The 24044-nt window shown below is 38.0% G+C and overlaps 1 protein-coding gene across 3 annotated transcripts in view; it reads left to right on the forward strand.

Moving 5' to 3' along the window:
• The window catches only part of SATB2 (SATB homeobox 2), a 189017-nt gene that overhangs the window by 101136 nt on the left and 63837 nt on the right, over positions 1-24044 (forward strand). For all 3 annotated transcript variants that reach the window (XM_050750699.1, XM_050750696.1, XM_050750697.1), the window contains one exon: positions 8969-9441. In XM_050750699.1, coding sequence (XP_050606656.1) covers positions 8969-9441 — 473 coding nt within the window. The remainder of the gene's footprint in view (positions 1-8968; positions 9442-24044) is intronic.

Raw genomic sequence — 24044 nt, forward strand, 5'->3', positions numbered from 1 at the left:
TACAGTTGACTAGAATGAATTGCTAATAAACTGACAAAATAGGAATTTAAAGGAGCTATCTTTTATCATCAAATAGAAATGCACTTTAAATCATAGGCAGATGTTATGGGCCCATCTACGTGTAGCAGACAGTTAAATTGTCTGAAGCAAATATATTGATGGAATTTTTTAAAGTTGATATTATTCAGTACTGTATCTCTAGGGGCTGCCATCATTCCTGGCACATGGTAGTTGATTAATAAATGTTTATTATATGAATTTTAATGCAAATAATTCTATTTAAGTGATTAGCTGATTCAACTGTTGAGGAATCAGTGATTTCATCACTTTTTGAGTTGACAGTCTTTTCAGTCTATGTTACACAAAGCATACAGTGGAGGCTCAGGTTGAGCTTTTACCATTCAGATGACTTATCCATCCTTCATGTCACATACATGTGCCATGTGCACTTATACACACACACATGCAAATACAAAGTGAAACTTATCAGTAGGAAAGTTGATTGCTCCTGACCCAAATCCTGAAACTATTAATAACCACATGCTCCAAACTGGGCAGTTCACCTTAAGCAGCAGAATACAGACTGCAGGGTCCTAAAGGCATAGGTTTGAATTCAGAGTCTTCCATTAACAGGTTTGCAACATCAAACAATTATGACATTAAAGTCAAATGACTGACCTTCAGCTTCTTTAATAAAGTAGGCATCTTAATATCAATGCCGTAGAATTATTGTGAGAGTTAAACAATAATGATGTGTAAGGGATTTAGCTCAGTGCTTCAGCTACTATATAAATGGTAGGGTTTGGTGTTACCTGAAATGCCAATGCAGTTTGAAAAAGGTATGTTAGCAGTAAAAATATGAAAATTCTTAAACTTATAATACATATATTTTTTATAAAGAAAACCCATTAAAAAGCACTTGTGAAACATTTAGGCCTTAGAACTTGACTTTGAGTTATGCACAAAAAGAGGAAAAAGTGGCCATGCGGTTTGCGTTTTCTTATTATGAGGCTAGAGCCAGCAGCCTTAATCATTTTGAATACTCCTAAATATTTATCTGCATTTGGATAGTTATTTGACCTAGAGCACATTTTTTAATTTCTCTGGTATTAGACAAGATCATTATCTTTAAAATTGGGCATCAAGGTTTTAGAGCATAAGGTGGGGAAGCAGAGAACCTGGAGAGGAGGTTTGTAAATTTAAGGCATTCATATGCTCTAGTATCTTTTTTCTGTGCTCTAATGTTTGGGTACCAATCTGAAATTGTTGGTTTGATTGGCAACTTTTTTACCAAGAGTGCCAAAAGCAAACCAATGTCTTTTTTTGCATTTGTAGAATCACTTCCAGAGTACTTTCTAAGGTTGAAAGAGTCATAGAGAAATTCTGCCATCTTCTTTTCTTTCTTTCTTTTTTTTTTTTTTTTTTTTTTTTGGCTTATGTTCTTCTACCCAGGGTTTCTAGGAGAGGTTCTGGGGAATACTAGAGTGTTATCTTATTAAGGAATCCATTAGCACTCATTCATGCTAATCCATTTACATTTGCATAAGCATCTTAATGGCTTAAAGAAAAATCCATAGGCCAGAGTTTCTGGAAATTTCTCAGTGCAAAGCCTTTTACCCAATTCATTACTATCTACCCATTATAACTATGGACATACCCCAGGGGCTGTGTCACAAAAGCAACTATGTTAAGGTTTGCAGCATGAAAATACTACCATAATAGCTCTAGAAATATTATCTATCTTTTCAGCAGTATTGATAAACTTGCAAGAGCTATACTCTAATTACTATTGCTATTGCCACTATATTTTTCTATTTTCTATTCTATTTCTATTTCTAATTCTATTTCTATTACAAGTCCCCATAGTTAATGTCATAATTGTTTGATGTTACAAACCTGTTAATGGAAGACTCTGAATTCAAACCTATGCCTTTAGGACCCTGCAGTCTGTATTCTGCTGCTTAAGGTGAACTGCCCAGTTTGAGGCATGTGGTTATTAACAGTTTTAGGATTTGGGTCAGAAGCAATCAACTTTCCTACTGGTAAGTTTCACTTTGTATTGCATGTGTGTGTGCACAAGTGCACATGGCACATGTATGTGACATGAAGGACGGAAAACAGCTATTTTTCTTGTAATAGAAATTAATTGTCTTAAAATGGTACTTTTAAAGATGCTCTTAGATAAGTAACCTGCAAGGTTACTTTAAGACCACTTTACAGGTAATCCTTCCCATTTTACAGATAATCCCCAGATCACTCATCTAGTTATGACCCAGGCCTTTGAAATTTCAGTTTGCTTTTCTTTCTACCTTTCCTATGCCACCTTGCTGTTACTGGCAGGCATCTGTGCCAATCAGATGCTTCATCTTTTGCTCAAAAACTTTCAGAAACTATACTTTAGGGCACTAAGTCATTGGATTATATTTTGAGCATTGAAATTTTATTATATTTACTTTACACAATTGCAAAAGAAATAATAAGAATTAAGTGCCACAATATAGGAGTGAAAGACTATATACATATATACACACACACACATATATGTATATATACACAAACATATATATGTATATATACTTGTGTATATATATGTGTGTGTGTATGTGTATATTATTTTATTTTTTGAGTTTTGAAAATGTTCTTGTAACAACCTAAAATATAAATATATATCAGGGATTTATAATATTTAAAATAAATACTTGGCTTCCTGGATGTACTGTAAAAAGTGTCCTAAATAAAATAAGATTTTTGGACCAAATACCTTTTAATTGTAATGCAGGTAAATTCCTGAGGGAGAAGTATAACTTTCTCATCTGTGAACAACCAGCCACAGGCAGCAATTGTGAGCATCTGAATAGCTAATGGTCATAGGGTGCTCTTGGTTAGAGCATCATCGCTGTGAACTTGGTGAGGTTTTAGGAGTTTCTGAAATTCTAATATAGGGCTACAAAGGCCTTATCTGCTTTAGACTTAAATAGAATCCCGGAAGCTTAGAGAGTGGTTAGAAAATGGCTGCCCATTCCCTGCAGTTTTCGCTCAGTCCCAGGAAATTTGAAGGAATCTGCAAGATCCTCTTAGAACTCTGAGTTTTTCAGAGACCTGAACAGACTCCAGATCTGAACTGTTTATCTGGAAGGTCTCTGGACTGGTACCTTTCCCCAGATGTTGGAATAGCTACCAAAAGCCTCACAGCTACTGGACATAGAAGCATTTGAGCCCCCCTTGCCTTGACGGTTTCTTAAACCATCTTCTGTTTGGGAACTTACATTAGAAGCTGGAGACATCATTCCTTTCCAGGCGATTCCCTCTCTGGTACTCACCCTCAAGGCTTCAGCCACAGTAGAATCAAGTTCATTGTGAATTAAATTGAAGCTCTGATTTAAAGCTCTGGGAGCAGTTGTGAGTTATTTATTTATTTATGAGACAGAGTTTGACTCTGTCGCCCAAGCTGGAGTGCAGTGGCACAATCTCGGCTCACTGCAACCTCTGGATTCAAGTGAATCCAACCTCCTGGATTCAAGCGATTCTCCTGCCTCGGCCTCCTAAGTAGTTGGGATTACAGGCATGAGCCACCGCACCTGGCTAATTTTTGTATTTTAGTAGAGACCAGGTTTCACCATGTTGGCCAGGCTGGTCTCGAACTCCTGACCTCAAGTGTTCCGGCCTCCTCGGCCTTCCAAAATGCTGGAATTGCAGGCATGAGCCACTGCGCCAGGCAAGCAGTTGTGTTTTTACTGTCTCTTTAATAAGTAAGCATGTTGCCTTTGTCAGAATATTTTCTGTTGTGAATGTGAACATTGCTTTCACCGTCAGAAACAGCACTACCATTTACCCTTCATTTTTTCCAGGATTTCTGATCTTCTGCTAAATACTGCAGGCATAAGATGGCCCTTAGGGCCAAGGTGATGTCTTTGGTCTTGGTTTAGTTTAAGACAGACTTAACATGATGTTTTCCATTACACAGTGAAAAAGCAAGAACACAAAACCAGGCACTGCTGTTAGGTCTGTGTTTCACACATTGTGGTTACTTTCTAATTATTTTAAAAGAAAGAAGAGAAAGGAAGGGAGAGATGGAAGGAGGGAGTAAAGGGAAGAAGAGAAAGAAAGAAGCAGGAAAGCAGGAAGGGAGGGAGGGAGGAAAGAAAGAGAAAAAGAAAGTTGAGGCTCAATTTTCTGATGCAGTCTGGCACATCTTGATGCTCCCTCTCTTTTTTAAGCATCTGTACTTCACTTGCTGTGACTTAAGAGGCTAAAAACGTTATTCTGATATTATTTTTATAAGAGTGGCAGCAAGAACTAAATTAAAATGTTTTCAATTTAGGCAAAATCAGCCAGGCACGGTGGCTCACGCCTGTAATCCCAGCCCTTTGGGAGGCTGAGGCAGGCGAATCACTTGAGTTCAGGAGTTGGAGACCAACCTGGCCAACATGGTGAAACCCCGTTTCTACTAAAAATATAAAAATTAGCTGGGCACCGTGGCACATGCTTGTAATCCCAGCTACTCAGGAGGCTGAGGTATGAGAATCACTTGAACCTGGGAGGTGGAGGTTGCAGTGAACTGAGATTGTACCACTGCACTCCAGCCTAGGTGATGGAGTGAGACTCTGTCTCAAAAAAAAAAAAAAAAAAGGCAAAACCTGTTTAAATGGTTTCTGAATTAGTGTTCTGCCTTGGTCATTGGAGATGCATCCTTTTGAGAGCATTTGATCCTTAGTCATTCTTAAAGTCGAGATGATAATTTTTTCTTCTTTCATTCTTGGGAGTAAAGAACTTGGCTTTTATTGGTAGAACTGTTAGGAACTGAAAAACATAAAGGGTGACTAGTCTCAGAGACAGAATTTAAAAACTGATAGCCCATGGACAGATCTGGTTTTCAGAAATGTTTTATTTGGCTTTTATTGTATTTTGAAATGGAATTAGTTGCTAACACTTAAAAATTAGGAGATATCATGTAAAATCCAGATTTTTTGTTTTCTCAAAAAAAAAAACAAAAAAGAAAAAAACGAAAAAAATGACAATGTAAGAAAGACAGAAACTGGCTGAGGTTAGGTAGTGGTTGTTACCTTTGAACTGGTTAGACTTTCTCTCCTCCACCTAGTTCTTCTGCAGCTGGCTTTTCTGGCTGTTATCGACCTGAACAGTAGGTATTTGCATTTGCAGTTTCTTCATTAATATTTACTAAGTGGTTAGTACTTCATGGTGTTACTACAAATGTAATATGTTGCTATGTCTTTATAAGATACTTCCATAGTTACTGTTCTTAACTGTAAGAATTTATAAGGATCCACCTGGAAACTTATAAGGATAGAAAGAATGATTATATATAACCTCACAGAATATGGACTGACATTATTCAGACTCTTTTTTTTTTTTTTTTTTTGAGACGGAGTCTCGCTCTGTCGCCCGGCTGGAGTGCAGTGGCCGGATCTCAGCTCACTGCAAGCTCCACCTCCCGGGTTCACACCATTCTCCTGCCTCAGCCTCCCGAGTAGCCGGGACTACAGGCACCCCGCCACCTCGCCCAGCTAGTTTTTTGTGTTATTTTTGGTAGAGACGGGGTTTCACCGTGTTAGTCAGGATGGTCTCGATCTCCTGACCTCGTGATCCGCCCGTCTCGGCCTCCCAAAGTGCTGGGATTACAGGCTTGAGCCACCGCGCCCGGCCTTATTCAGACTCTTATTGTACCAATTCATATAGGTTTCATAGCGCTCTGATGTTTATGCTTCATTGTGAACATGATTTTGACTAGATCTATGAATGAAGTATTTTTAAATTATGTGATTTAGATATATCTCAAGAAAGTAAACTCACTCAAATGTAATTAAATTGTTGAAACGTGAAAATACCAAAATTTTGGAAAATTAACATTTGGTCAAATAATGCATTATATAGGAGGATGGTTCTGTGTTTTTTCAGCAGAAGATGAAATAGATGGCCAGGCACAGTGGCTCACGCCTGTAATCCCAGCACTTTGGGAAGCCAAGGCAGGTGGATCACCTGAGGTCAGGAGTTTAAGAGCAACCTGGCCAAGATGGGTGAAACCCCATCTCTACTAAAAACACAAAAATTAGTTGAGTGTGGTGGTGGGGCATACACCTGTAATCCCAGTTACTCGGTAGGCTGAGCACAAGAATCACTTGAACCCAGGAGGCAGAGGTTGCGGTGAGCAGAGATCGTACCACTGCACTCTAGCTTGGGGTAACAGAGTGAGACTCGGTCTCAAACCCCTCTCCCCACCAAGCAATGAAATAGATAAAATATTTCCTTATTAAGAATCTGAAAACATAATTTAATGTCTGAATTTATCTTTACTTTGACTGAATTAAAAGAAAATAAGCAAAAGTGAATCCAATATTTAACTGAGACCGATATTTCTGTCTCTAAGATTTTACTTTGGAATCAGTTCATGGTCTCTTTACCTTTTTGTTTTGTTTTGTTTTTCAGTGAGGAAATTATGATGGTAATTCCTGTTCTATGGAAACTGTTAGATTATGTTATCTGAAGGCTCCTAACCATTTGCTTGGTTTGGTTTTAAGGCTATGTACTTTAAAGTTTAATTAATATAATAATTGAAAAAGGTTTGCCTTTAGAAGATGAGTAATTTGTTTTCTTAACCTTATGAAGGAAAGGTGACATGTAAAACAAATGAATTACACTGTGAGGATTAGGCGGGGTGCAGTGGCTCACACCTGTAATCCCAGAACTTTGGGAGGCCGAGGCGGGTGGATCGCATGAGGCTAGAGTTCGAGAGCAGCCTGGCCAACATGGTGAAACCCCGTCTCTACTAAAAATACAAAAAATTAGCTGGGTGTGGTGGCCCGTACCAGTAATCCCAGCTACTTGAGGCTGAGACAGAAGAATCACTTGAACCTGAGAGGTGGAGGCTGCAGTGAGCCGAGACTGCACCATTGCTACAGCCTGGACAACAAGAGTGAAACTCTGTCTTACAAAAAAAAAAAAAAAAAAAAAAGCAAACATTGTAAGGATTAAGTTAGAAATTGAGCCCTAAAAGAAGTTTGAAGTAAACTCTTGACTTACTTGGGAGTTTATAGGAATGTTAAGCAAGAAATCAGGCTTTTTTTTTTTTTTTTTTTTTTTTTTTGAGACAGAGTCTTACTCTATCACCGAGGCTGGGAGGCTGGAGTGCAGTGGTGTGAGTTCCACTCACTGCAGTCTTCACCTCTGCCTCCTGGGTTCAAGCGATTCTCCCAACTCAACCTCCTGAATATCTGGGATTACAAGTGCGTGCCACCATGCCTGGCTAAATTTTGTATTTTCAGTAGAGATGGGATTTTGCTGTGTTGGCCAGGCTGGTCTCAAAATCCTGACCCCAGGTGATCCACCAGCCTTGGTCTCCCAAAGTGCTGGGATTGCAGGCATGAGCCACCATGCCCAGCCGAACTGAGTTTCTTTAAAAAGCAGGAGAAAGCACTGTACTGTACATGTCTAAATATAAGGTGATACAAAGACTTGGATGTTCACATATTTTCCTAATGGGATATTTTGCATGCATAAAACTTGTAGACATGGATATAAAATAGTTAAATATCTACCCACATTTTAATGTATTAATTTACTTCCACACATACCTTTTTAAAGTCACATATTACATAAAGTATTAATTTAGAAACACTACTTTGTTCCACCCTTACAGTTCATTGACTTTATTCAGATGCTTCACATGTGATTTGGCATCAGTGTCTGTCATCACCAACTCCCCTGTTTTGAGTCATCTCACCCAGTTGTCCAGCACACATCATTTCTGCCTAAATTTTTTAAGACTCAGTATTTTTTTAATAAAACCATGATTCTGTCACTGTTAACTATATGCGAAGCCACACATGCCATTTGTATAATAGGGAGACAATTTTTTTTATATGTGTTTTATAGGTGAATATGTTTGATCTCTAGCTTCTTAAAGTTACCTTTAATGGACTTTTACATAGTCATATCCAGCATTTGCAATCATAAGAAATAATTGCTAAATTTGTATGGATTTTTTGCTTTCAAAAAGAGATCTTGTTAGATTATGTTACACCTGTAAGCATTTAACACTAATAATGATGGGATTGTTTCAGCCCCATTTCTTTACTCCAAACCAAACTTTGTTTTTCATGATAGAATAATACAGAGACTTGGATAAGGATTTGGCTATGAGGTGACTGTCTTTCCTGAGACATTATCTTAGGGAAAGAAAAATACTTGCCTTGTGCTTGTGTATATGTGATACTTACTTTCTTTTCTCTTTCAAAGTATTCTTTAAATCTTTATTAAAGTGCAATATAATGTAATAAAGCAGATAACCTGGAGAGAGGGTGAACTTCATTTAATGGCAAGTTGAGGTGATGTTATTAATTTTGTTATTTTTTTTCTTATCTGAGTGCATAGCACAATGTTTAAAATATCAATTTCTTAAAGAAACATTTCTATAAAAATAGCAAGTGAGTCAATAAATGGATATACTATGTGGTAGACATTTTTAAATGAACATTTCCATAGTTGTATAATAATATTTATGTGAGCTTTTTACTAGAAGGTAGCACTTAATTTGTCAGGAGATGTTGTCCTTGTCATTTCCTGATAACCATTAACTACATACTACAGAAGATAAGAACAGCTGGCGCTTTTATAACAAAGGGTGATTGGGGAGATGATAGAGCTTGGGGATCTAAGAGGATTTAGAATGGTCAGTGGTTTCTGTCTTGGCTGTTTAATGAAATGCTTACTTTTAAGAATTTTAACAAATTGAAGTGGCAAATATTTTTACTTTCTTTCATATGTTCCATGAAAAAAACCTATTGTAACATTTTGCAGAAAAGAATGTCGCTTTTATGCTGGAACTTCCATCATTGTATGAAAAAATGTTTATATTATTAACATACCAAAAGTATAATTCAGTTCTACATATATTAGCAATAAATTGTACCAATGAAAATAATGATGAATTATCACTTTTATCTCTTAACAGTGGAAAGAGTGGAACGAGAAAACCTTTCAGACTATTGTGTTCTGGGCCAGCGTCCAATGCATTTACCAAATATGAACCAGCTGGCATCCCTGGGGAAAACCAACGAACAGTCTCCTCACAGCCAAATTCACCACAGTACTCCAATCCGAAACCAAGTGCCCGCATTACAGCCCATCATGAGCCCTGGTCTTCTTTCTCCCCAGCTTAGTCCACAACTTGTAAGGCAACAAATAGCCATGGCCCATCTGATAAACCAACAGATTGCCGTTAGCCGGCTCCTGGCTCACCAGCATCCTCAAGCCATCAACCAGCAGTTCCTGAACCATCCACCCATCCCCAGAGCAGTTAAGCCAGAGCCAACCAACTCTTCCGTGGAAGTCTCTCCAGATATCTACCAGCAAGTCAGAGATGAGCTGAAGAGGGCCAGTGTGTCCCAAGCTGTCTTTGCAAGAGTGGCATTCAACCGCACACAGGTACAATTAGCATTGAACACTGTAATTAACAATAATGCCGGGGACAGAATTGAGATAGTCATAATTATTTTTATCTGTTTAAAAAATTTTATGGAGCTCAGCACATAGAATTAGATTAATTAATAATCCTTAGTTAATGAAACACTGTTACCATTGATCCATGCATGACCATGATTAATTTACTAATTGTTTAATTTTAATGATGTAATGGACATCTTTGAACCCAACGTGCAACTCAGGACCCCAAATGTTACTAATGACTTGGGTATGTACTCTCATCCTCTCCATTTACTGTTTCCAGATGTAACCCTGATCTTGAATTTTGTGATTATCATTCTCTTGCCATTTTTTTTTTTAACAAATTATAAAACTATGCATGCCCAATCCATTTTTTCCCTTGGTTTTGAACTTTATAAAAGAAATAAAATTATGTTTTATAATTTTATAAGTAAAGTTTTACTTAAAAATTTATAAAAGTCCTTCAAAACATACAAGTTAGATTTAAGATATTGATAAAATGATACTGGATAGTTTACTCTTATTTTAATGTTTGAGGGAATATAACATTACATGTTGAAAAAGTAAACAGTTAATTCACACGTCTTATTTTTATTGAGGGTGCTTATATGTAAGACATTGTTTTCCACCAGTAGTTCTTTTTTTTTTTTTTTTTTTTTTTTGAGATGGAGTCTCGCTCTGTTGCCCAGGCTGGAGTGCAGTGGCCGAATATCAGCTCACTGCAAGCTCCACCTCCTGGGTTTACGCCATTCTCCTGCCTCAGCCTCCCGAGTAGCTGGGACTATAGGCACCTGCCACCTCACCCGGCTATTTTTTTGTATTTTTTAGTAGAGACGGGGTTTCATCGTGTTAGCCAGGATGGTCTCGATCTCCTGACCTCGTGATCCTCCCGTCTCGGCCTCCCAAAGTGCTGGGATTACAGGCTTGAGCCACCGCGCCCGGCCTCCACCAGTAGTTCTTAAACTGGAGTGTGCATCAGAATCACCTGGAGGGCTGTGAAAACACAGACTGCTGGGCCTCATCCCACAGTTTCTGATTGAGTAAGTCTGAGGTTGGACTCAGCAATGAACCTTTCTAACAAGATCCTAGGTGATTATGATGGTAATGATCGGGGCCCACATGTTGAGAAACACTTACCTAGCCCTTATATGAGTAAGAACAAAGCAAATGTGCATAACCTCAGGGTGCTAACGATCTAGGGGTGAAAACCAGGTAACCAGATAACTAGAGTAAAATGTGAAGTGTGATGAGTAATGTTGGAGAGTGTAAGCAGTGGTTGTGGTGGAGGATCATGGCGAGGTGGAGGTGAGGAATACTTCCAGGAGAATGAATACCATAAGCCTTCAAAACAACAATAGGTTAAAGTTTCAGCACCCTGGTAAACACAAGGCAGGAAGCTAAGCTCTGTGTAGATGCAAAAAGGGGAAAAATAATGGGCAAGCACATATGTAAACAACACGCTAGAGTATTAGGTTGTCAAGGGGTTAGACCTTGAAGGATAAATAAAGTACAGCAGGCAAAGATGATGAAGAAGAAGTATTATTTTAAACTAAAGAAATTCATAGTAAAAATGTTGAGTTAAAAAATGCAGGAATAATTTGAAGACATAAAACAACTCATTTCTGAGAAAAACTGTATGAATGTACAGAATGTAGGAATGCCTTCATTAATCTGATATCTGTTCAGAGACACATAATAACACACACTATAGATGGACCTTACAAATAAAAGAAAGCATGCCGGATTGAAACCCCAGTAGTTTGGAAAATACAGGAATGTTTCCAGATTTAATTACTTCAAAAGTTAAGGGGCTGGGCGTGGTGGCTCATGTCTGTAGTCCCAGCACTTTGGGAGGCTGAGATGGGCAGATCACTTGAGGTCAGGAGTTCAAGACCAGCCTGGCCAACATGATGAAACCCCGTCTCTGTTAAAACAAAACAAAAAAATTAGCCGGGCATGGTGGTGCGTGCCTGTAGTCTCAGCTACTTAGGAGGCTGAGGCAGGAGAATCACTTGAACCCAGGAGGCAGAGATGGCAATGAGCCGAGATCGTGCCACTGCACTCCAGCCTGGGTGACAGAGTGAGACTCCATCTCAAAAAAAAAAAAAAAAAAAAAAAAAAAAGTGAAAACTCTCACTGGAAAGAAATCTGATAAATGTTGGTAAATTGGATTGCCTGATGCAAGTTAACACTCAAAAAATGCACCTAAGTGAAATGTTATACCAGTTATAAATATTTTACATTTATCAGTGGTTCATTGTTAAAGAGGGTCATCTGTTTACTTTTGGTTTCCACTTCTTTTGCAAGAAAACATTGAGGTAAGAATTTTGTAGATACTGTTTAAGCAATCCTGCGTGAGTTAAATAGATAGTGTTTTTGTTAAGTCAGTTAATACAGTTTTTCTCTCTTTGTTGAAAGTGTGTTGGATCTCTGGTTGAATTGAAGTGTATTTCTGTTGTATAGGCAATTTTAATTTTTATTAGTTTTGAAATTGTCCTATGATTAATGAGTCATTGAAAAATGAGTTTTTGTGCCGAGTGCGGTGGCTCATGCCTATAACCCCAGAACTTTGGGAGGCTGCGGCTGGCAGATCACGATGTCAAGAGAGTGAGACCATCCTGGCCAACATGATGAAACCCCGTCTCTACTAAGAATACAAAAATTAGCTGGGCGTGGTGGCTTGTGCCTGTAATCCCAGCTACTTGGGAGGCTGAGGTAGGAGAATCACTTGAACCAGGAGGTGGAGGTTGCAGTGAGCCGAGATTGCGCCACTGCACTCCAGCCTGGCAACAGAGCAAAAAAAAAAAGAAAAATGAGTTTTTGTTAATGGTTGGGATTTTCTTACTGGCCTCATGTGGCAAGTTTTGGTTATCTCTCATTATATATTTTTTACCTTTTTATGGGAAAAACTACTCTTTTTGGTGTAAAGATATTTTTTATATTTTCTTTGCTTGTAAAGAGTTATTATCAATTTGCAAGTATAAAAAATGCAAGTATAGTTGGTAGTTCATAAGAAAGGTAGATAATAAAACTTAAAAGGGATGGCACAGATTGAAAAAGGCCTTGAGTGCCAAGACAAGAGCTCTGAACGTTAACAGGCGCTGGAAACCATCAAAGGTCTTATGTAGGAATATGCTGTGCTCCCACCATCTTAATTAGATCTTATGGAGGTTTGATAGCAAGGGGGTAAGAATATCATTTAGGAGGCTGCTGCTAGTATCCAGGTGAAATGTATGGAGGTTTTGAACTAGGCTGGTGGGGAGGGTACAGAGAAGAAACATTTTGGAAATAAAATGGACAGAAAGTGTATAAATGGATAAAGAGAGGAGTAGAACTGACACCAAACTTCAAGCCCGATGACTTGAGAATAAAGGTGTAATTATGAAGGGAATCCAGGAAGACGTGGGAAGAGTGGTTGGAGTAAGGTTAAAGTGATAGTTTTAGATTGGGTTATTTTGATGTTGAAGTGTTGGCCGACTTCAACACTTCACGACATGTGAAAATGTGCAACAGTCATTGAAAATATGAGTTTGGTGCAAGAAAGAATTATCAGGGCTAGAGCAAGAGATTAGAAATGTTGTCACAGAGCCTGGGACAGGAAATGGAAGAGTCAGGGGATGGAAGGGGAGAAACCACCACTATCACCACCACCACCAGTGGCAGCACTAGCCCCAGGAAAGAGAGACAGAAGAAATGCCAGAAGATGGGAGCAGGTAGAGATGGAAGAATAGGGAGACAGTAGTGAGAGTATAGAGGACATGTGTGGATAGTTTCCAGAAGAAGACTTGTCTACTTGTGGAAAGCTGAGAAGTTAAGAGAGAGAGGCCTAAAACCATGTCATGAGATTTGGCAGTTGGTTGGGAGAAGACTGGCGAAGTTTAGAGTATAATTTTCATTAGAGTGGTGGGGACAGGAGCCAGAATTCAGGAGTTAAGGAGTGATTAACTGTTGAGGATGCAGAAGTAAGTACATGACACTTTCCAAAATTTGGTGTTGAAAGGGAGGCCAGAGTGGGTGGACAGTTTGGACATGATAGGGGGTCAATTTGAGATCACAGGATTTGGGAAGTTCACAGCATGAACTGGTGATGGTACCAATCATTGTGGTTTGGTAACGGTCTTCAGCGGTGCTGGAACTTCAGGACTGGGAGCGAGGAAGAAACACAGTGGGATTGTTTGAGGTTTGGTGCTGACATTTTAGGTATGGCAGGAGGCCAAGAGAGGTAAAATCTCTTGTTCCCTTGACTCTTAGCTAATTTATACATTCTAATATTGACAGAGTCTGTTAACATCACTTGAAAATGAGTTTAGAGGTCCTGAGAGACTCTTACATGTTCCAGACATCACTCTTCCACTTTGTCTCATGATTCAAAGTACTCGGGCAATATTTGTGTGTCCATAGTTATCTGGACTGGGGTTATGAAAGGCTCTGGTCCTTTTGACCAAGTCTGTTGCATACTACTGCAAAATGAAAATTAGAAGGATCTGTCTTTTGGCTCTGTATTTTGCAGTTCTCTCTCTCTGTGTGTGTGTGTGTGTTGTGTGTGTGTGTTCGTTCATCTATCATTCATGTGTATGAACAGGCATTTCATGGCTAGCCAACATTTTATTGCCTGGTTATGTATACAGCTCCTTTGGCTAAGGATAAAATTGAAAGCATGGTTGTATTACTTTGGATTTTAGAAGCACATACAGTATACATTTTATCCAAGTAGCATGAAGCATAAGAGAAGACTCACAATGAGGCAAAACAAAGACAGATCATATTGGTGAGAGTGTATACTTTGCCAAGGCCCTAGACTCCTGGAGGTCTGTCTTCTCCCATATAATCGTTTTTGTCTATTTTTATGGATTAATGATTTTTCTTTGGCATTGCCATCTTTCAAGTGCCAAGTTATAAAAGGTCTAATTGAAGCATGGAACACATTTTATTGTTTTCCTGCTGCCATTAAATTTGTAAAATGGCTACACCCAGAAAGAAACATTCACTTTCAATCAACATGAGCTTGAGTTCATGGGCCAGCCTTGAGGATATCAAATGGAAACTGCATAGGAATGTATGAGTATTTCCTTTTAAAATTCTGCTTTTAATTTAGGAAAGCTTTTCATCCCTCTGGGATCATAACCTGTTGTGTATAAAGCCCAACCTAATCAAGGTAGATGGTATTGACAGAATGACATAGTTTGAACTTAAGCAGGAGGTCAGCGGGCAGATTGTTTTTTGCTGTATGTACTGTAGTCACTAACAGCAGGACTGGGCAGCTGGTTTTACCAGCGGTATTGTTAAATGGAAAATATGGTATATTATGCCTCATGAAACCAGCCATAGATTTTCCAAATGTTTAGACTTTTTTGAGTGGAGTCAGACATTTATGGATAATATAATGACTTGCCAGCTATAATAAACAAAAATAAACATCATAGCATATCCTCAGTCTATTGAATATTTTCCAGAAATAGTTCATGATCTCTATTATTCATATATTATCAAATTCAATAAAAAGCATTTTAATACATTTTGTCACCTTATATTTTTTGTTCCTGGATTTGTGCTTCATGGTTATACCAAGAACAAATTGTGTGTGTGTGTGTGTGTGTGTGTGTATAATAAAATAATATGCAAACATTTACAAATAAAGCTGGAACTGTTAAAAAAAAAAAAAAAAAAACCCTGCCCAGTTTTTCATGTTTAAGGCTTCCAGTTGAAAAACTTAAATTCATAATAAATAACATTTCAAATGTCAGTTTTCCAAAGAGAAACTATTAATTACCTTGTTATGGCTGATTCATTGTCACCATATCATTTGATGATGTAAAATAACATAATTAAGAGAATAGAACCATATTTTCAAGAGCTTCTTTTTAGTTTATTTTTATTTTAATAAATATGTCTTTTAAGAACATAAAATGTATTTGTTTGATAAAATGATGCCCTATCCACACTTCATGACAAGGTCATGGTGTCTGCTGGAGTCAGAGATAGGCAGCCTTTTGCTAATATGATTTTATTTTTTATTTTTATTTTTTTTAATCTTTACATTTCTCTTTTGGGTTGCTAACAAAAACATATACGGTCTAAACTAGGAACATAAAATTGAGTCACTTGTTCTGGGCTAGGAATACAGCACATTAGAGGTCATGTAGTGCCAGGATATGGGATCTCCAGCATGGGCCTGAGACTAACATGTTTCTAGACACAGGGTGTGGCAGAGCCTTGTGTCCTGTCTGACCCATTAGGTCATTATGATCTTATATAAAATACATTCTAAGTATCACCATTCTTTTTTTTTTTTTTTTTTACTAGTCTGTTGAAAGATAAGATTAGCCCTGCTTTCTGTGTCTCTGAAGACTTTTATGGCAAATGAGACCCAGTGAAAACAGTAAGGTGAGAGTGATAAGGCATTTTCTGACCTGGTCATTAATATTCAGGCAATCCCATGATACATTTCTAAACCCTTTAACCTGTGGCCACAAATTGAGACGGGTGTTATACACTGGAGGAGGCTGAGGCAGATAACATCCCTGCTCTGTTTTTGATGTTCCCCCGCCCCCACCCCACCCACGGTTTTACTTCTGAAAGCCTGCGTCTGCTGTTAGGCTTTTCCGTTAACAGCTCTCCAGTTTGGGCTACTGATTTTCTTTGCTCGTCCTGGCAGAGATGGAAATGCTTACCACTGTCTTCTGGGTACAGGAGGATGACAATAGGGCAGCTCCCAGCCTCCTGTAGTAGCGACAGCTCTGAAGCATAACTTCCACTCGAGAGCACTCTGCAGGCCCAGGCTGAAGCTGGGACTTTGCTTGCATTTCTTCTCTTCCCTGTCCTGCTCCTCACACTCCCTCAGCAGTTTCCCTTGGAAGTCCATCTTAATAAATCTCTTGTGTAGTAGTCTCTATCTGAGGATCTGCATTTTATCCCAGATTATAGATCCATGCCATTTCTAGCCTAATTGGTCATGCCATGGGGTAGTAGTTTGAGTAAAACCTATCTATAGTTTTATGTCCACTTTCTCTGCAAATCAAAAGCCACATGATACTATGGAACTAGTGTAGAATTTTTTACTCCTTTCTTTTGAAAATATTATCAGCATTATTGTTTAAAACCTATGCCCCCTATAGCTCTGCAATTCAATGGATCAATATTGATATTGCCCAGGCTGACTTATGGATATTGAATGTGGGGGGAGAGAGAGAGAGTGAATAAAAATGAGACAGAAACAGACGTTGGATGTAAGGCCTTAGGAGATTTGCCAAACTTGACTTAAATGAAAACTGTACTTGCTGGGTCTAAATGGTGAATTACATGATTCTGTGGGTTTGAGAGTGCCTTTGCCCCTCGGCCCTACTCCTCCTGTGCTCCTGCAGTGATGCAGATAGTGTCTGTGGGAATAAGCAGCTCTATCAGGTTTCCTTTTTTTTCCATATTCGTTCTTGCTTATATCGTGAATTTATTTTAATGCTGACATAGTTTGACTTACTACGCCTATGTACGTGAAATATGTTGCTTGACTATTTAATTTGTTTACATCTTTGCCTTTTGACAGTGTGATTATGAATTCCAACCTTAAGCATTCTTTTGCCCTTTGTTACTTTGTGGACTTTAAAAAATTAATCAGGGATTTATGCTAGTATGGAAAGGTTTGTGACAGTATTTTAAAAGACTTAATATTACTGAGGGATGCTTGTAGAATGTCTACTGACCTATAATAAGCATGATTTCATAAAATATGTACAGTGAATCTTCCTTAATAGATAAACTATTCTCTAATTTATTTAAAAATCCAATGACCTACATATTCGTATGTTCAGAAATCCCCCTTTTACTAACATTGTTTCTCCTCTGAGACCTTCCATCTGAGCAAATCTGTTAAATGAAGTAGAGGAAGCTTTGATCCAAACTAGGCTAAATCCAGTGGAACGGATGCCCTGTCACATGTGAATGGCAGCATTAGAATGCTAGTAAAGGGAAATTAGGTGTGATCCTCATATCTTCTCTATACCACTGTCTCCTTACCTTGGTGGCAGAGTTCAGGAAACATCCTTATGCAAGGAGTAGCAATAAGAAGACTGTATCATTTGAAAATGAAACATTTGCCATACTCATTATGTTGTGTGGTTCTCCCCTCCTCCCCCACCTAGCAGATCATGCCATAATTAAGAAAGTTTCAGGTTCATTTTGTGTCTCAGGTAGTTCTTCTGTGCCAGTTCTTGGAAACATGTTTTCAGTTGCAAGTACAGATGTGTTTTGCAAAATGTGCTATTCTTTTGTAACAGTAAGTCTCTAATTTGGTGTCTCGCTCCTTCAGTTCATTGAAAAAGTTGCAGAGTTACGTAATTTGCAACCTTACATCAAAGGCCTTGCTTGGGAAAGCCGTGCATCCTGGTTTTATGTGATAGAGAACAGGATTTTAAAAATCCTCTGGGAACTCATTTTGTTGTCTTGCCCTCATTTGACTACTTTTAGTTTTTATGAGACTTTGCAAAAAAATCTGCAGTTTACTCATCAAAGCCACATCATTTGAAGAAACTTAAGACAAGGATCATAAATACAATTTATGAAGTCACTCAGCAACTGGAGAATGTTTTCAATGAATTGGAAAATTAGATTGAATGATATATCAGGAAAGCTGACAGTAAGGTCAACTACTAAAATGTAAACATTCGTGTGAAATGGCATGGCTTTTGCTTTTATTCTTTTTTGACACAGTGTTTATAGTATATTCATGCCCCGAATTATTAAGGTTAAAATGACTCAGGACTTGCTAAACATTATATTTTGAAGTGGCACAGTTAGGAAGAGATACGTAGCAATAACATGAAAATCCTGGCAACCAAAATATTTAGGATCCTGAGCTTCAGTGTGTTACCAGTCAGTTTTTTGGAGTAGAAACTTCTCTTTTAACTCCTTTGTTTGAGTTATACATATTGTTAGCCAAAGATTGGCACAATTTAATCATATATACAGTTTATATTTCTAGAAAATTTGACCTTTAAGGTATTCAGAATTCTGTCAGCCTACATCTGGTCTCAGTCATCATTATTTCTCACTCTCCAATAGAGATACAAGCACGCAGCAAGTCATAGAGTAATAGAACACAATGTAAATCCAGGGGTCTTGACTCCATGGTCCAGTGAGCTGGTTATAAAATGACAAGGAAACCTGTGAAAAAAGGAAGTCCACCCACTGAAAGATGAGCTGTAAATATGAAATGCCACAGATCAAGCATGAACCCGTTATTGAGTTTTGAAGTAAATAATATACCCTCTTTTGATTTCAGAACATTAAATTAATAAAGTGGGAAGAGATGCACTGGTTGCTTCACAAAATAAACAGTCTTTCATTTCAGGATCACTGGCTTGAATTCATAGATTTACAGATTATAATAATATTAATATCTCCCAGGATAGCAGTGTCTCAAAGTTATTAGATTGCTTGAGGCTAGCCCTGTAGGTAGCAGGTTTCCTTTAGTTTCCCTTGCACATATAAGACTGTTGTTAATTGGCACCTTTTTAAGGCACTCTCAACCACAAAACATGGATTCATAGGTCAAAGGGCTCATCTGAACAGACTTGGGGAGATGATGGCTTTGTTTGTGCTCTGGATACAGAGAAGGCTAATTTAGCAGCTGTCACACATATGCAACTCTCCTCTCACTTCTAAATCCACCTGAAATAGAGACTTGTATGTAAAGGAAGACCTTTCTTTTCTCCCTCCTTCACAAAACTCATGCAAGAGAATCAGAAGAAGCAAACATGATGACATACTGGTCTGTCTTGTTCTTTCTTTTTTTCAGGACAGAGTCTCACTCTGTCACCCAGGCCCGGAGTTCAGGGGTGCCATCTCGGCTCACTGCAACCTCCGCCTGCTAGGTTCGAGCGATTCTCCCACCTCAGCCTCCTGAGTAGCTGGGACTACAGGCATGCACCGCTGTGCCTGGTCAGTTTTTTGTATTTTAGTAGAGATGGGGTTTCACGATGTTGCCCAGGCTAGTCTAGAATTCCTGAGCTCAGGCAATCACCCACCTCAGCCTCCGAAAGTGCTGGGATTACAGGCGTGAGCAATCACACCCAGCATATCTTTTCTTTTCATCCCTGACCAATGTGCAAAGTCCTTAAAAATTAGTTACCAGACTTATTTTAGAAAATTCAGGCTTCTCTGTTTTTACTGAAGAAAACTCTCTTTTGGTAAGTTTTATAAGCTTGTTTCACAATTCTCTAATAGGGAATGATTGACTCATTTCACATAGATAGAGGTCTCTATCCGCAATGAAGACTTTCACCTCTAGTGAGTATGTTTCAGCAGAAACTTGCCCTTTTTGTTGGTGGTGGTGGTGTTGTATGTTTGTTTTTAAATGGGAGTCTTGCTCTGTCATCCAGGTTGGAGTACAGTGGCATAATCTTGGCTCGCTGCAATCTCTGCCTCCCGAGTTCAAGTGATCCTTCCACCTCAGCCTTCTGAGTAGCTGGGATTACAGGCATGTGTCACCATGCCTGGCTAATTTTTTTTGTATTTTTTTTTTTTTTTCTTACGGAGTCTCGCTCTGTTGCCCGGGCTGGAGTGCAGTGGCCGGACCTCAGCTCACTGCAAGCTCCGCCTTCCGGGTTCCCGCCATTCTCCTGCCTCAGCCTCCCGAGTAGCTGGGACTACAGGCGCCCGCCACCTCGCCTGGCTAGTTTTTTGTATTTTTAGTAGAGACAGGGTTTCCCCATGTTGGCTGGTCTGGAACTCCTGACCTCAAGTGACCTGCCCGCCTTGTCCTGCTAAAGTGCCGGGATTATAGGCGTGCGCTACCACATCCGGCCGAAACTTGCACTTTTAATGTGAAAGTCTGCTGTTGTATTATTTAACTAGTCTCCCAAAATTCTGAGTGATGTTATATTTACAGTATAATTTTTATTAAAAATATACAAGGAAACACTAGCTTTAAATCCCATTATTTGTATATTTTTCACCATTGCTCAATTAAAGCAATTTTAAAAATATATACAAGGAGTTTTCCTTTCATGGTCATTTATTGAAATGATGACCATTTGGCCTTGGGTTAATTGCATATTTGCTCAAATAAAGTGAAGTAAGTTTAAAGGCCAGAAATGCTGAGAGAAAAATATAATTGTTATCAATTTGAAATTACTACGTCTTTTCGATTCTGTATACAGTTCTGTGTCTAAAATTGTCAGTATAGACTACAGAATTGACTTCCAAAGTTCTCTGACTGCAGTACCTATAAGAAATACTTTTTACATCATGAGCTGGTACGCACCCACAGATGAACATGTGCACACACATCTGTGTGTCTGTCTCTAGTTTTATCTCATTTCTATCTGTGTATTTCTAAAGCAAAGGCTTCATAAAAAAAAAATCCTTCATGGAACAATGCTCTTACCATGTATTTAACACTTTGGTACTTTCTAAGGTTTTTAATTCCAATTCATAATAGAAAGTTAGTTATGATATGTTAAATTATGATCCACTAATAATTATAACCCATGTTTGAACAGTGATACAGATTAAAGCTGATTTTTAAAGATAGCAAAGTTACTTAGAGAAAAAAAGTTGTTTTACTTTTCTGAAGTATAAATTGACTATCTTAATTTAGTGTTATCTAAAATATTCATGTGGTCATTTTGCATCATATAATTTATTACATTTTTCTTTATACCCTTCTCTATGTCAAATAGTTTTAATTATTCCACTTCCTAAAAGTTATTATATTTTCTGCCTTCTCTATGAGAAGACATTTAGCAAAATATAACAAGAGTGTCTTGAATATTTAAAGTTGTAGGTGTAAAATAAAAATTGTACTGTTATGTTTATGTATTTATTTATTCATCAAATATTAAGTATTCAGAAACTATAGTAGGCATCCTACTGATGGCTAACATTGATTAAACTCTTAGTATGTATCACATACAGTTAGAAGCTCTCTAGGGGACCCCATAAGGGAAGCAGAATTATTTTGGTTTTACAGGTGAGGAAACTATGCCATAGGGAGATTAATTGATCCTTGTCCAATTAGAACCCAATTTCGAATCCAGCGAGTCTGATTTCATGACTCACACTCATAACTACTTTATTCTCAATCATTTCTGCTACCACAGAGTGGAAGATGAAGGACATAATCTCTTCTTCACAGAGATACAAGGGGTAAACAGACTTTCAAACCAGTAACCCTTTTGTGAAATCATTAGGACTGTGAAGTGTCCCATGTGCTATGTGAGAACAGATGCTTTTGACCCTGAAGGTAATTAAAACGAATGCAGAAATATTTCAGCAGGAAAGAACATTTTATAACTGTTTCAGAAAGAGTCAACTCAAGTGTTAATAGACTGCTTTGCTTATATCTGAAGGCATCTGATACATTTGAGATATAAATATTCAATAAATGTATTTTTTTGTTTTGTTTTAGGAAAGTACTATTTTTGCCAATGTTTTGACAAAGTAGCCAAAGCTAGTAAATTTTGGTGGCAGGTTGCCAACAGTTGTTTTATAGAACACTCATGGAAAGTAGGAATAAGAAGGGCCCAGAACTTTGTGAATGAAATAGTGGTAGTGCCAGGTACTTGAGGTGTGAGTAGAAACCATGTATGTGCCCAGAGCTGAAGAACACTACTAGTAAAACGTTTCCAAAGGGAACCTGTTCAGTTCTGTTTGCTTTCACTTTTTAGTGCTAATGTGTTTTATAAATTTTGACTTGGATTGTGTGTAGCCTCTTATTCCGGTACCTAAGACTTCCTAGAGACACTAAGGAGGAAGGGATAATCATTACATAGATTAAGTAGGCAAAAACAAACAAACCAACAAAAAACAGTAAATTTGCCAGGAATCTTGTTTTGGCTAAGTTCCTCTATTGTATGTGCTCCAATGTGGCTTGGTCAAAGGTATTGCAGTTAAGGGAACACAGACCGTTCTGGCTTCAAGAATGCTCTGTTGTATCTACTCACTTTGTGTTACGTGGGTCCTGCATTCTGATGTGAAAGTTGGCACAAGTGAAATTGTATTGTATCCACAAAAAACAAATCTGTGAGACAAGTGTTTTACTTAATACATTACAGACTTGGGGTACCTAAAATATTTGCTCTAAAGTGAAGTTTGCATGACCCAAAATTTCAGTTTCAATTATCTTGTTTTCAGCAGGCTGAATGAAAAGATCTTGAGTATAATGTGAGTCATGTTTTCAATATGTAGCCTGCCAGGGCCTGCTGCTAGCTATTCAACAAAGATAGGACTCCCACTCCCAGAAATTTAAAAAATATGCATTTGGTGCCTTCTTAAACCATTCCTATATATTACCAACTAGCCGCTAAGTACAAAATATGCAGATTCTGCCCCCAAGGAGTTTACTGTATCATGGCAGGAAGGTTTTATAGTAGCACAGTGCAAAAGATGTCACATAAATGTGAAGTAGAACTCTTGCTGTTTTGGTTCAAAGGAGGGAGAAAGTATTTCCAACTGCAGTGTACATACATATACACATGTATACCTAGTCTTTTAGTGCTTTGCTGATTATATCTCTATAGTAACAACGTTTGTCTGCAAACGTTACTTTTGTATATGCATTTATATTTGCAGAATACATTAATTCCCTTTACATGCTCAATTCTATCCACCCCATCCTACAAAACTGCCATATGCATAGGCTGTCTTTCCTAATAAAGAAATATTGTAATAAAAAGAGAGGTTTTATTAAACTAATGCAATAACGACATTTTCTTTGAGGATTTAACACATCATTTTTAATAATAAAAATCAAATTGTCATTGTTGTGCCCTGTATACCTTTTATTCAAATCAGACTAAGTACTCTGACTTCATGGCTAAGCAATGCTCTGGGGTGCGGGGGATGGGGTAAGTATTTTTAGCATTACACAAATGAATTTCAGCAGCTAGATTCATAGTGGGGTTGTAGATTATGAATACAGAACCCAGGGAAACCTGTTAATATTTGTGAACAGAGGGGGAAATGCCTCTCATGAGTATCTAGAAGGAAATGAGAGACTGGAGGTTAGGGGAGAAACGATTTTGTTAGGTCAGCTTTCAGGTAGTAGAATACCAGTACTTTCTACAGCCATGCCACTGAGTTAGCCACTTTGGTTAACTCTGAATTGACCACTGAAATTTAAGAGTTCATTTTGTGTGATTAGACTAGGTTTGATATTACATAGTTTTCTTAAAAGGCTACCAGTTTTTTGCTTCCCTGTCAGCTGGACATAGATATTTCAGAATTATGTGAAAATTAAGGCTAGCAAGCATACAAAAGGGGTGAAACATGAGGAATAAGAGACCTTATTTGGAAGGAAGCTTTTTTTTTTTTTTTTTTTTTTTTTTGACATTTCAAGGGAAACGTGATAGGTTATCCAGGGGCAGGGTGGATGGTTGACCCATATGAGTGCCAACGCTCCTTCCACCTCTAGCTTTCTGTAATTTTAATCTGTAAAATGGGAGGATGTGATTTTTTTTAACCTTACTGATTGGTTATGACACTATTTGTTTAAAGCAGTATATAATTATGAACTAAAATACATTTTCACTAATAAGTGTTCTGAATCATATACCTTTAAAGAGATGTAACTTGATTTCTGAAGATGAGTG

Source organism: Macaca thibetana, chromosome 12 (assembly GCF_024542745.1).
Source record: "Macaca thibetana thibetana isolate TM-01 chromosome 12, ASM2454274v1, whole genome shotgun sequence".
NCBI classification, from domain to species: Eukaryota; Metazoa; Chordata; class Mammalia; order Primates; family Cercopithecidae; genus Macaca; species Macaca thibetana.